At 40.8% G+C, this 14452-nt stretch overlaps 1 protein-coding gene across 7 annotated transcripts in view; it reads right to left on the reverse strand.

Moving 5' to 3' along the window:
• Positions 1 to 14452, reverse strand: part of TNIK (TRAF2 and NCK interacting kinase) — a 430959-nt gene that overhangs the window by 190013 nt on the left and 226494 nt on the right. For all 7 annotated transcript variants that reach the window (XM_043995975.1, XM_043995980.1, XM_043995978.1 and 4 more), the window contains exon 4: positions 4292 to 4417. In XM_043995975.1, coding sequence (XP_043851910.1) covers positions 4292 to 4417 — 126 coding nt within the window. The remainder of the gene's footprint in view (positions 1 to 4291; positions 4418 to 14452) is intronic.

Below are 14452 nucleotides of genomic sequence, written 5' to 3' on the forward strand. Positions count from 1 at the left end.
AAACCCTTATTTAGCACCTTTCATCCCCAAAGCTCCAAGCTCTATAAATATCCACTCATTACACTGCCCAACAACTTTTCAGAGTAGGCACAAGGCACACTCCTTATTTTAAAGAGGGCAAAAAGGAGACAGGACAAGATGAAAATGGCCTTTTATTCATTGTCCTTTTATAGAATGACCTCCTTCTCCCTAATCTTCTCTTCTTCCCTTTGGACAAATTCCACGGTAAAAACTTTATACAATACTTTCCCAAATAAGTGAAAGTGTAGGGTGAAAATGATGCCCAATATAACCAGAAACCCATCCCTGACCTCCTACTGGGGACAGAATGAAAACAGTCTGGCCAAAATGATCTCTGTTGATTCTCATATTGACCTCAATAAATGGTAGGTTCCTGACTGTTGGCACTGAGCAGAGGTGGAATCTGTTAGCCTATGAGCAGGGAAGAGCTATGGAACTTTGGCACCATTAGTCTATCTACAAGAACATTTTTTTGGCCAATCTTTGTATTCCCAGTGTTTAGCACCATGCCTGGCACACAGAGCATGCTGCCTACATTTCTGATGACTGACTTTTAGATAACTTTGTGCCAGGCATAGGGATAAATTCTGGGATTCCAAAACCAAAAGGGGAGTAGAATTCTGAGGAGGTGATAACAAGTACATATAAAAGTATGTAAAAATAAATATAATGTAATGGGGGGGGGCAGAAACTGCAAGCAGCATTATGATCAGATGATCTTGGGATCAAAGATCTGAAGCTAGAAAGGAACTAAGAGGCATCTAGTTTAACCTATTCATTTTACAGATTTGGAAACAGGTCTAGGGAGGTTAAGGTCACGTAGGTATTGGATCATGGCTCTAGATCATCAGAGAACCCGTGTGGTCAACTGCTGTCACAACTTCATTTTACAGGTGAGTAAACTGAGGCCCAAGTTGGTTAAGATAATTTCCCAAGATTTGGAGCATTAGGGAGAGAATGAGGAAAGGCTTAATGTAGATGATATGCTTGAACGAAAGAGCAGGAACCTATTTCAAATACAAAGAAACCCAAGAGAAATCTCATTAATTAAAAGAAAAGTTGGGGGGTTTGGGGATATGTTTTTTTTTCTCTTTCTCCAAACCCCATTTACAAAAATATCTTAAATGTTCCAAGACCTCCTGCAAATCCAGCCATTACTTTGGTACCAAGCTGGGGAAAGTTCGTCACCTCTGAGCCCTATTAGACTGCAGGATTACCATTTCCCAAGGGAAGCAGTGGAAACCCCAGGCTTCTGAGTCTTTAAAATGATATTGGACAAAACTTCCCGATAGACTGTGGGGAACAATCGCCTTCTGGACAGGTTCTAATGCCACTGATTTCTGACATTTCCAACCCTCACACTCAGCTCTGGCTAAAGTTAGTGACATTCTTTTTGTCTTCCTATGGAACAAAATGATCATTAAATTATGGAATGACCATAAAACCCCAACAATCCAAAACACCTTGTTTGCTGGTGATTGGTGACCCCAGTCACACAGCAGTCCAGATAATTATCCTACAACCCACACAGTGTGGAGCTTCTCTCCTGACAGGTACCTGATTCCACCAGCAAATAGAATCAAGCTGTCAAAGGCAACTGAGTGAAGTCAACAAGGAAACATTTCATAAGGAAAAAAGAATGGAGCAGTCAATCAACAAACATTTATTAATATAGGACCCCCAAATATAATCTTTTAAAAATGATTTCAGAGGATCTTTCCCATTTATTTTCTTCTTTTTTTGATATAGAGATTATAACTGATCCAGACCCTTGAATATAGTAGATAATCAATAAATATCTCTTGCCTTAAACTCATGCAATAAATCATTACAATAAAATATTCAATAAATGTCTCCTGCTCTATATTCAGTCACCTGCTAGTGACATGGAGGGCCCAAAGGCTACACCAGCATGAGATCTGGCAGGTCCTTCCAAACCCCAAAGGTTTCCAGCAGGAGATCAATGACGGAGAGTGTGCACTGTCAGTGGACAGTCAGCCAATTGCTGAAGTGGACACAATGTTGCTGATACTGGGATAAGAGTTGAGAATACAAAGACAAAAGTAAACCAGTTTTTCTCTCAGGGAGCTTATATTCTAAGGAAGAAGGCAACATATATATATGTGTGTATATGTGTATATGTATGCATGTACACACATATGTATACAATATGTGCATGTGTGTGTATATACATATGTATACACATACACATGTATATAATATATGTTTATGTATATACACTTACACACAAGGTGTCATCAGAGGAAATGCACAGCTAAATCAGAGAAACTTATCCCCAGAATGGTTGCAGGGTAGAAGATTTTTTGGCCAAATTAACTCTTAAAGTCAACCTATTAAGCTGATGAGGGAGGCCATGGAGTTTGAAGCGCCTGAAGACGAAGCCTGTTTCATTTTTGGTTTTGTATATGTAGTGCTTGACACATTGATGGTGCTTAATAAATGCTTATTTTTTTACTGGTTAATTGCATAAGTGGAAGGATCATCCACGATGACTTGAAATACTAAGTATTGAATCTTCCATCCTTCCATTCCTTCTTTCCTTCCCTCCTTCCTTCCTTCCTTCTCTCTCTTTCTTTCTTTCTTTCCTTCCTCCCTCCCTCCCTATTTCTTTCTTTCTTCCTCTCTTTTTTCTTCCTTCCTCTTCTTCACCTATTGAGAAAAGCAGGCCATCCTTTAATTAAATAAAACAATGGTGTGGTTCCCAACGTCTCAGTTACAATCATGGTTTCTCTAGCTATAATCAACACTCAAACCTGTTTTGCTCAGTCTAGAATTGGACCAGTTGGGTAGCTTGCTTGGTCTCCTGGGTCTTTAGAAGTGATTCAGACTTGTAATTCCTCTTTAAAACATGACAGTCCCATTACAGCCACTAACACATTGTGTGGCTTTCTAATTTCAGGGCAATTAGTCCACTTTCCAGTGCCTGGCTTCTCAATGACAGAATTATCCAATGGAGGACAGCCCAAGTGAGCCTCTTCATCTCTGAAAGGCAGGGAAAGCATGAGGGGGATGCTATGTGTGAGAAGCTTGCTGCCTTTCTGAGAGATCTTAATCTTTATTGAAAGAACTCCCATTTTTGATTTCCGTATTGCGACCTGAGCAGTTGATAAAAGAGTCACTTGGCCATTATCAGGAACTGGTGCTAAACAAATGTTTATCTCAGCAACAAGCCTGATAGAATTCTCTGAGGTTATAATTCAATCAGACACTGAAAACATTGCTTGGGAAACATTCCAGTTTCACCCCAAAGGATCATCTTGGGGATACCTGATTAACTTAAAGGCAGGAGACAAATCCCTCAGATTTCTGAACATTCTGGGTAGATTCAAAATTTGGTTACATTATGTACCCCAGGGTGGTACAAAGGAAAGAGGACTGGATTTTAGGAGGACCCAAGTTAAAATCCAATTCTGCCTTTTAATATCAGTGTGACCTTGGGCAAGTCACATATCTTCTCTGAGGGCGCTCATTGGTATATAAAATGAGGGGGTTGGGCAAGATGTAGGTGCCTTCTAGATTTAGATCCATTTTCAATTTGGTTCCCAATATGTTAGAAAGGACACTGACACCCTAGAGTACATAGAATCATAGGTTTGTTGTTGCTGTAGTTGTTTGCATCAAATACCAATAAAAACAAGCTGGGATGGGAGAGGTGAGATAGGAGGATCCATCACCATGAAATTATTTTAATATAAATTGTCTATTCAACCACATTGACAATAGAACTACTGATGAGTCCTGAGTGTAAAGCCACAGTTAGAATCCACAAGAATTTATTGTATACTAATAATGTGCCAGGCATTGCTAAGCACTAGGGATATAACATCACAAATGATGACAGTGCCTCAAGAGGCTTTAACAATCTATCCACACATAAGGAAAAGAAATATATACAAATATATACAAATCAGGGCTGGATCATTCTCTGAACAGAGATGAGAAATTAACCCATGGGAACTGATCACCAAGCAAAATCATATAGACGGAAAAGATAAGAAGGACCAAGACAGAGCACTGGGGGACACCAGTTAGCCAGCAGGACCTGGATGAAAATGATCTAACAAGGTATATTGAGAAAGAGTAGTCAGAATTTCTCTTAAGAGGATATTATATTAAAATCCTTAAGGGAAGAAAGCAGTTCAAAGATAGATGAGATCATGGGAACAAGGACAAATACATCCCATTGGTCAAAGTCCAGATGAAAAAGAAAAGAGAGAAAAAACAAATGAAATGTGAAAAGGACACTTACCCAGAGCTGGTCATCCATTCCCGGGGGATTCTTTTTGATAAAAGCACCATAGTAAGTAGCAATATTTCGGTGATGAGAGTATTTCTTCAACATGTTAATTTCTTGTTTGATTTCTTCCTCTTCATCCTGTATGGGACAAAAAAAAAAATAGGTCATTAAAACACAATGGACCTACCCAGTAGATTTCAGTATTACAACATCACCTCAATAAAATAGCCGAAAGGTCTCCATGATTTTTTCCCTCCTGGTGGGTAGATAAGCAAACATAATGACAATGTTCCATTGGAAAGGAAACTTTTGAATGACTGGGATACATTGAGGAAGGGGGTATTTCTGCTTACATGGATAACTGGCCCCCACAGATCTGTAATTAGCAAGTCTGGTCCCCAGTGAAAGCAACCTCAAATTAAGTTTTTAAGACACTCAGTTGGTATGGGGAACTTGAGGACATAAGACCATTGGATGAGCAAACAAAGAATGACAAGCAATTGAGCAATCAACAAGTATTTATTAAGGGCTTACTATGTGTGTCAGGCCCTTTGCTAATCTCTGTTGGGTACAAAGAAAGATGAAAATCACCCCTTCCCTGAAGTAGCTCTGGTAGGAGCCAACATGTAAATAACTAGGTTCATACAAGTGATATATACAACAGATGAAAGGCAGCAGGGAGACAGCCTGAGGCCATTGGAAGGCTGCCTTAGGGGAAGAAACAGGCCAGAGACTAGCCAAGGAAGAACTCACCTGGGATGTGGCTTCTGGGGTTAAGGCAAGGTGGGGGGAAAGAACACCTCCATGTGGTGGCTTCCAGATTCAACTAATTACTCTAAGTCAGTCAATCAAAGGCATTTATTAAGTGTTGGCTAAGTCCTGGGCATATAAAGGAACACACACACAGAATTCTAGACCTCAAGGAGTTCACACACATTCTAATGAGGGAGAGAGCACAATGGCAATAACATAATGGCAAGATGGCTAGAAAAGATATATAGATGATAGAGAAGATATAGAGAAATGATAGAGAAGATAGAGAGGAGATGGTAGAGAGAAGATAGAGGATAAAGAGAAGACAGATGATAGAGATAAGGGAGAGATGAGCAAGATAAAGGTAGATGATTGATAGAGATGATAGAGAAATAGGAGATAGATGGGTGATAGAGAAAAGATAAGATATCGATAGATGATAGAGAAGACAGAGATAGATGATAGAGAGAAGACCGAGATAAAAATGATAATAGATGACAGGATAGAAAATTATAAAAGAGAGAAATAGAAAAATGATAGAGTAGATAGAGAGATAGATTATAGAGAAGATAGAGATAGATGACAGAGAGAAGATAACTAATAGAAAGATTGAGAGATAGATAATCAATAGACAGACAGGGAGACTCATATAAATGCTAAACTCAGCCAGTCCTACCTGCTGAAGAGGTACAGGTGATCTCAGCACTCCCTAAATCTCATAACCCTGGGCCAGAAGCCAGGTTACTCTGCCCCATTTACTGCTCCAGGAAATGAAAGAATGTGTTCCCAACCCACTTTATATCCTCCCTTAGAAGGAAAGAAGGAAGAAACTTTTATGTAACATTTGCTGGAGGCTACTAGGAGGCCATTCACTTCAATGGACATCCACTGATGAAGCATGGTACACAAGAGGCAGAGAACAGAACAGAGAAAGACAACAGAGGTGATGAACACCAGGTACACTGGTCACACCACTTTTGAAGAGGGAAGTTTTACTGAAGGGACTTCACCACTGAGGATGAAAGCCAGATCATAGAGCATCCAGGAGCCACTGGGCTCTAAGGAAGTTCACGAACCAAGAGGAAGCACCTTGCTCCAGGAGTTGGAAAGGAAAATGAGAGAAATGGGGCAGCAGTGGAGTGAGAAGTGGGGTGAGCCAGATATTAGCAGGAGAATTTCTCTGATTTCAAAAATAGTAGTTACCAGGTAGGTTTCAGGTAAGGAAACTGAGGCTAAGAGAGGTTACGTGATTTGGCCAAACTCAATCTGAGTTAGGTTTTATACAAGGGGTCTTCTTAACTCCGAAGCCGGCATTCTATCCACTACTCCACATTGCCTTAAATCTTGGCATATCAATAATTTCAAAAGGCTATACTAGGAAGTGAAGGGAAAAAAGGGATTTTTTCCAGTCCTATTTCATATATGAAGACATACTATAAGCACTTTTTATTTTGGTAGTATTTTGAAACTGAATAAATGACACATTCAATATGTGTAGAAAGTTGCCTATGCTTGCTTATATGACACCAGATTTCTTTTTTCCTCCAGTGGGTAGGGGTGAGTGGAGGAAGGAAAAAAAGAAATGTTTAATAATTGAAAAAACAAATTATTTTTAAATGTATAAATTTCATAACACAAAATTCTCCATTTAGTATTAAAAGCTTCTCATAACCTAGCACCCCCCATACACACACATACACACACACACACACACACACACACACACACACACACACACCCCTTACACCTTACTTCCCCTGCTCCCTTTTCACATACTTTGATCCAATGATACTGGCTTCATTGCTGTTCTATGTTTCAGTTCTGAGCATTTTCTCTGTCTGTCCCCCTGCCCAGAATATTCTCCCTCCTCATCTTTACCTCATGACTTCCCTATCTTCCTTCAAGTCCCAACTAAAACCCCACTTCTAAAGTCTTTCCGAACCCCCTTCCCTCTTAATTTGAATGCCTTCCCTCTATTATATTCCTCCCCCTTTCTCTTTCCTCTCTCTCTCTCTCTCCTACCCAGTAGTATGTATGAGTATGTGCATATGTATATGTATATATGGAGATAGGTAAAGGTATAGATATAGACATAGACACACATAATTTTATATATGCAGGCATATAGCTTATTTATACATATTTGTTTGTTTGTTGTCTCCTCCATTAGATTGTGAGCTCTTTTAGGGCAGAGACTGTATTTTGCCCCTTTTTCTATCCCCATCACTTAGCACATAGCAAGCACTTAATAAAGGACCTTTTTTTGACAGACTGCCTAATCACTGATGCTATTATCATGTCGAAATAGAGTGCTTTACAAAACACCTTACATATGTATTGTATTTCATTTCATCCTGTGAGGTTGGTAGGATAGGTCCAATTATGTCACTCTCCCACTCAACTCAAGCTCCCTATTGCTTCCAGGATAATGCATGGATTCCTGTTTGGCATTTGAAGTCCATCACAATCTGGCTCCAGCCCACCTTTCCCGGCTTGTTCCACCTCATTTTCCTTCATATACTTAAGATGTTCCAGCCAAAACGACCTTCCTGCTGTTCCTCATATGTCTCCCATACTCCATCTCCCTCCCTCCCCACCTTTGCCTGCCTCTTTAAAGTCAATGGCTTCTTTCAAACTTTGGCATAAGAGCAGCCCCCCGCTGCTCAGGCAGCCCCCCTTCCCCAAACTACCCTCTTGAAAAGACTTGAATCAGACTTCAGAGTGTTCCTAACCATCCTGGTAACAGAGTGTAAGGAAGGTCTCCTTTCCATGGACATGTTGTTACTCCCTGTAGACTGTGAACTTCTTGGAGGCAATTATTCCTTTCCCTTTGTCTTTGTAGTCCTCTTGCCTAACATGGTGCTTTGCACAGAGTGGGCATCTAATAAATGGTTGGGGATTAATTAAATAAGAGCTTTAATTAATAGGATGTTTTATTGTATTGATTCAAATGAAATAGGTCTTGCCACTACCTACCAAGTACATCACTCCTAGTTCTGGCCTCTGGGGCCAAGCAAAGCCACCCAACCCTTTTCAGCATGACAATCTTTCAAAGGCTGGCAGAGAGTTCTCATACTTCCCCTTCCTCTCCTCAAGTCTAAATACACCAGCAATTGATATTCACATGGCAGGGTCTCAGGGCTCTCCTGAGCTGACTCCCTGTATAAGTCCAGGCCATGACATCACACTGTATCTGTCTTTTCCCGAAAGCATCTTCACTCTCTGGAATTTGGAATGTAATTGGAAGGTCCTATTCTTATAACTGTTCAATGATCCCAAGCTAGCTAAGGCAGTCACGGACAAAGGCTACTTTCTATGGATGACACCTGGGCCTCCTTAAAATTCTTGTGTTTTCTCCTTTTTTCCTCTTGTTTGTCATCGTGGTTATTCTCTCAAAATGCTAGGAAATAACATAATCTTCCATTTCTCTAGGTTCTTTTGATGTTGATAAAACATAGTAATTGAATTGGACACAAGCTATTTCTGAGAATATTATATCTGGACCAGACTTCAGACACCATCTAGTCTAAACATTTATTTTTACTGAGGAGAAACTGAGGTCCTGATAGACAGAGAGACAGATGTAGAGACAGACAGATAATTAGATAGCTATATATATATATATATACATATATATATACATATATATATAGAGAGAGAGAGAGAGAGAGAGAGACAGAGAGACAGAGAGAGACAGAGACAGAGACAGAGACAGAGACTGATAGTCAGAAAGATAGACAGGCAGATTAGATGCCAACTCCTCGATGAAGACTTGCTGAATTCCCCAAATTTGTCCTTGAAGATGGTATAGTGCACAGAGCACTGGGTCTGTATTCAGGAAGACGAGTTCAAATCTAACCTCAAACCATTACTAGCTGTGTGACCTTGGCCAAGTCACTTAACCTCTGTCTGCCTACGTTTCCTCAGCTCTAAAATGGGGATAATAATATTTACCTCATATGGTTATTATGAGGGTCATATGAGATAATGTTTGTAAAGTGGCTAGTCCAGTACCTGACACATATTAAGTGCATAATAAATAAATATTTGCAGAGAGAGAGAATGGGAAGGTGGTAGGAAGGGAGGGATAGAGACACAGACAGAGAGAGACAGAGACAGACAGAGAAACTACTTGTTATTTGCTCACCAAGTGCCAAGAACGGTGCTAAGTGTTCAGGATGCAAATAGAGGTAATAAAGTCAGCCCCTGTCTCAAGGAGCCCACATTTTCCTGAGGGAAGATAACACTTCAAAAGGAGATAGGAAATGGGGGGGGGTGAGTGATGTTATGGAATGCTTTGGAGCCCATAATTAGGAAGTGAGGCAGAGAGCTGTACCTGAGCATGATAGTGAAACCTCGCTTACCTGTGAGAGAGAGCTGAGAGTGGTCCCGGGGATGGAGAACAAGGCTCCTGTGAGGAGGAGCTAGGGATGGTGACCACTGGGGCAAGGGCACCAGGGTGTGGAGGGAAAAGATTGGCCAAAGGTAATGTTGTTACTAGAAGAACCAGGGATGAGAATTTAGATCCCAGAACTCCTAACTCAAGAGCCAATGCTCCTTCCACTAGCCCATGCCTAAACTCTGAAGCCCAGATTGGCTGTATGACAATTGTCAATAATTCAAGATGAAGAAATCTGCCCCTTCTTTTCCAGGGGAGAAGCCTTCAGAACAGCTAATGCACTTGGGCCATTCATGGGAATGGCAGATTTAGCTAGAGGAGAGGCTAGACCTTCCATTTGGGCACAGACTCCTTCCCATGCATGAGTTCTCTCTCATCCTCCTGGAAGTCTCGGCTCTTTGCCAGGGTGAGCTCAGGGGCCACCTCCTTCAGGGGCCCTTTTCTGACCCCCCCCCGTTGTGAGGACCCTCCCCTTGGCACTCTGGTACCAACCAAGCCTTACTTTGCTTCCTTAGTTCACACTTGCTTTGAAATGAGAACATCCTAACTAATTGAAGTTAAAATTGTGTAAAAAATGGAAGAGAGAAGGAAATGGCAAGCCACTCCAGTATCTTTGCCAAGAAAACCCCCAAAGGGGGTCACAAAGAGTTAGACTGAAAAAACAACAACAAAATGGGAATCAGTTTTAGCACCATGGAAATATGCAGTGTGGATTCAAATTCTGTGACCATTTCAGAGGGTTCATTATTTGCACTAATTAGAACCTAGCTGCTTTGAAAACCTCAAAGCACTGCTATTCTCATTATTACATTTGTAATAATAACTTCTGCCCATCTCAAAGCCTGCCTTCTCCAGTCAAGGCTGTGGTGGAGAACTGACCTTCCTAGCTTGGTCTCTTCCTGATAATTGGCAAATCTGTTCTGCCTTAGGTATTAGTTACACTAACATAAGGAGTAGTACTCATGCCCTCCAGACACAAAGGGATGGTTCAGTCTTCACTTATTCAACCTTTTGGGGAGTTCAAGTGACTTCACTAGCACAGCAGCCCCCTGAAAGGACACTCCCTCTACCAAAGCAGATCAAATGCTCTGCAATTTGTCATAGAGAGATGGCTGAGGTTAAGTGACTTGCCCAAGGTCACTCAGAAGCAAGACTTTAACCCTAGCCTTCCTAACACTAAAGCCTATTTGCCATAACACCCTGTCTCTTTTTACCTTACTTAGGGAAAAAAAAGACCCTGCAATCCTGTTCAAGCCACCCAGAGTAGATGAGGGTAGCTGATTTCCCCAGATATGACATATAACATTTCCCCACAAATAACTATATGTTGCCAAGTTTCAAGGCAACAAGTTAAGTTGTGATATTATTTCCCTTGATGCCTCCTTGCCTAGTTAGCTCCTAAAATGTTCATCACAATTAGGGGAACCTTAAACAAGTTTCTAGAGAGCTAGAATCATTACTTGTAATATATCCTAGTTAGTGGAAATGATGTGGTAGGGATTTAATAAATGCTTTGAAATAAGCATGTAAGAATATTAGATAACAATGAGAATAAGAATAATGTTTCTTATTTCCTAATAGGCAATGTTGGAATTTGATTTGATTATGGATAGTTTTCTCTCTCTCTCTCCTTTTTTAATAGAGGGGAAAAAAGAGGAAGGAAGGGAAGGTGGAAGGAGAGAGAGAGAGAGAGAGAGAGAGAGAGAGAGAGAGAGAGAGAGAGAGAGAATAAAGGGTTATTGAGAAAAGAATAATAAAAATAAAAATTAATAAAATAAAATATTGCAAACCACCCCCCCCAGTTCCTTGAGGGAACTTTAAAAAGGTTTTGTCTTTGTATCTTTAGTACCTAAAATAAACCTTTTCACAGAACTAAATATGTACATATCTCTTCCAACAAAAGGTAAGCTCCTATAGGGTAGGACCTATTTTTTTAGTCTTTACCCAGTATTTGCATCATAGCAGTTGATTTATAAATGCTTTCTGATTGCATATTTATTCGATCAGATCAACCATGCCAACAGATGGTGAATCTGCCATTCATTTTTGTATTTAATGAGGCCCCAATGAGACAAATACCATGTGAAAGACTGACAAAAAAAAATTCCTGACCTCAAGTGGATTCGAATCTGGTTGGGAAGATCAGATTTTGAATACGAAAAGTGGAATTATCATCATGTTTAAAATTCTAAGCAATGAAGAAGGAAAAATAAGATACAACATTGTAAAAGAAGAAGGGGATGAATGTGAAATGAAAAAGTGCAAAGGGTTGCCTAGGGAGGGAGTGGGTTTTGTCTAGTCCAGCAAGGGCTGGACGACCACTCTTTTGAGGGGGTGTGAACAAGATTCTTTTTCAAGTATGGCTTTAACTAGATGCCTGAGGAGGCCCCTTCTAAAAGTAAGCCTCAAGTCATTTGAATCAAAGCTGTAAATAAAAGGAAATGTTCACCAAACTATTTAAGTCTATTTAGGTTTTAAATGAGAAAAAGCTGGAAAAAAGAGAAACAAAGTTATAAACCTGCTAGAGGAAGACTAAAATATCTATAAGAGAATTAGATCCAAGAAAAACAAAGGAAGAGGTGTTGGCTAAGGAAGGGAAAATGAGAAAAATAGGAGGAACACACCGTAAGAGAGAAGATGTGTTTGGAGTAATGGAGGAAGAGGAGGCACAAACATAGGGGACCCCAAAGTCCAGGGATTAAGGATCCAAATAACTCTGTTATAATCCAAGATTGTTCTGCTATGCTCCAAGACTTGGGCAACAAAAATTCAATGGCAATTTTCTCATCTTTATGCTTACTATATTACTATAATATAGCAATAATTGTACTATTTTATTTTTACCATATTTTATATACTTATGTACATATAATTTCATATATAGTAAACATACATGCTTATATGTTTACTATGTTATTACTATAATAATATATTATTATATTACTGCATTGTTGGGAGAATTCGAATTTGGGAATATGCTTTGAGATACAAAGATGAAAAACACTACAGAACACCAAGTTATTACAAATAATATTAGGCCAAGGCTGGTGAAAATGAGCGGACACTTATCTGTTCTGGTTTTATGGTAAATACAAATCTTTTTCTTGTAGTTAACTGTATCAGCATGTGTTAGTACAACTATATCACTCACACGCACACACACACACATACACACACCCCCCCCCTAAGTTTTCAAGCATTCTCAATATGGATATTCAAGTCAACTTAGAGTAGGCTATTCTGTAAGTTGTTTACACTAACACAAAGAATGTTGTTGTTTTTTTCTGAATCTGGGAGTTTTTTATAATATTGAATGTACCCCTAAAGTGGGTAAATGAAGATGTGGATTCAAAATTTACCCAACTCATGAAGAGTTGGACATGACTGAAAAGCAACTAAAGAACAAATACATGCCAGGCACCATGCTAAGTGTGGAGAATACAAAAATAGGCAAAAGATACTGGAATGGTTTGCCATTTCCTTCTCTAGATCATTTTACAAATGAGGAAACTGAGGTCAACAGAGCCAAGTGACTTGCCCAGGGTCACAAAGCTAGTAAGTGCTGAGGATGGATTTGAACTCAGGTATTCCTGGCCTGGTGCTCTATCTATTGCACCACCTAGCTGCTCATTTATAATCCTATGATTTTTTAAAAGTATTTAAAAACATGATTCTGAGGAGGGGTCCAGAAGCTTCATCAGATTGCCCAAGGGTCCATGACATATAAGGTTAAGAACCCCTGACTTGGCTCCAGGGCCTAATAAGCCAACTAAAATAGAGAAGAAGGGAGATGTGTGATAGACCAGATCATCTCTACAGGCCAGCTGATTCTGTCCTAACTTGTGCCTGGAGGGAGAGGCTCAGGTGAGGGAAGGGAGGATGAAAAGAGAGGCATAGGGGAAAGAGGAAAGGGAGGGAGGGGGGACTCTCAAAAGGCACCAGGAAAGATCTAGGTCTGCCTCCATACACGTGTGCATGTGTGTTACACACACACACACACACACACACACACACACACACACAGACCTCCTCCTCCTCTGCTCCTTCCTCCTCCGAGGGCATTTTGGTGACTTGTATTCCCATTCAGGGCTGACCTACATGTTTGTTTGAAACCTGATTTCACTTGTGTGCACAGGCTGGGCCCCATGTCTGGAATGCTCCATCCCCCTCCCACCCGCTGCCTCCTTACCTCCTTTCATGTGTTCCCTTAGAAAAAGGTGGGGGGACAATAAGTGACACCCATCAGAAGTGTGGTGGGGTGGGAGGAGAAAAGGAGGAAAGAAACAGAGAGGAGAGCAGGAAGCCAGGGAGAGGGCGCTGGGGACCTCTGATCACAAGCTGCTGCTGCTACTACTATTACCACCACCACCACTAATATTTCTATTACTACTACTTCTACTGCTGCTGCTACTGCTACCCTGAAGTAGATGACCCCTAAAGGCAGCAGTCTCAGATCCTATTCTTTGTCCCCTGTTCTAACCCCAAGGGATAGCCTGGTCATATTCATGGGCACCATGTAAGATCTGCCTCCTGTTACATGACACACATCGTCACCTTCTGGGAGACATGGCATCATTCACCTATTTCAGTGCCTGGTGAAGGGATGGCTGGGATCTGAGCTCTAAAGAGCTTTGCTGATCTCCAGCTCAGAGACCAGGTTCTGAAGTCCCGGGGCGGGGGGGGGGGGGTGACTCAGGTTCGAAGGTGAAAAGGGCGGAACTAATGGAGGAAGTGTTTTCATGGGATTTATTTTCCCACAAGAACCCTGAAATGTAAACGTCCCAAGGTCAGGAATCTGGGACTGACACAGTTTGCTTTGGGAGCCGCCCAATGCTCCACAGACATCATTACTTTTAGAAGCTAAGAGCTGGCGTTTGTAGAGAGCTTTAAGGATTGGATGTGATCTCATGTCATCTTCGCCACAGCACTAGGAGTGGTGTGTGACAAGAGTGGACACTTCCTTTATGGGTCACACTTCTCTTCAATGAAGTCTCTTACAACACTCCTTGCACCAGACACGT

Source organism: Dromiciops gliroides, chromosome 3, assembly GCF_019393635.1.
Source record: "Dromiciops gliroides isolate mDroGli1 chromosome 3, mDroGli1.pri, whole genome shotgun sequence".
Classification (NCBI taxonomy): domain Eukaryota; kingdom Metazoa; phylum Chordata; class Mammalia; order Microbiotheria; family Microbiotheriidae; genus Dromiciops; species Dromiciops gliroides.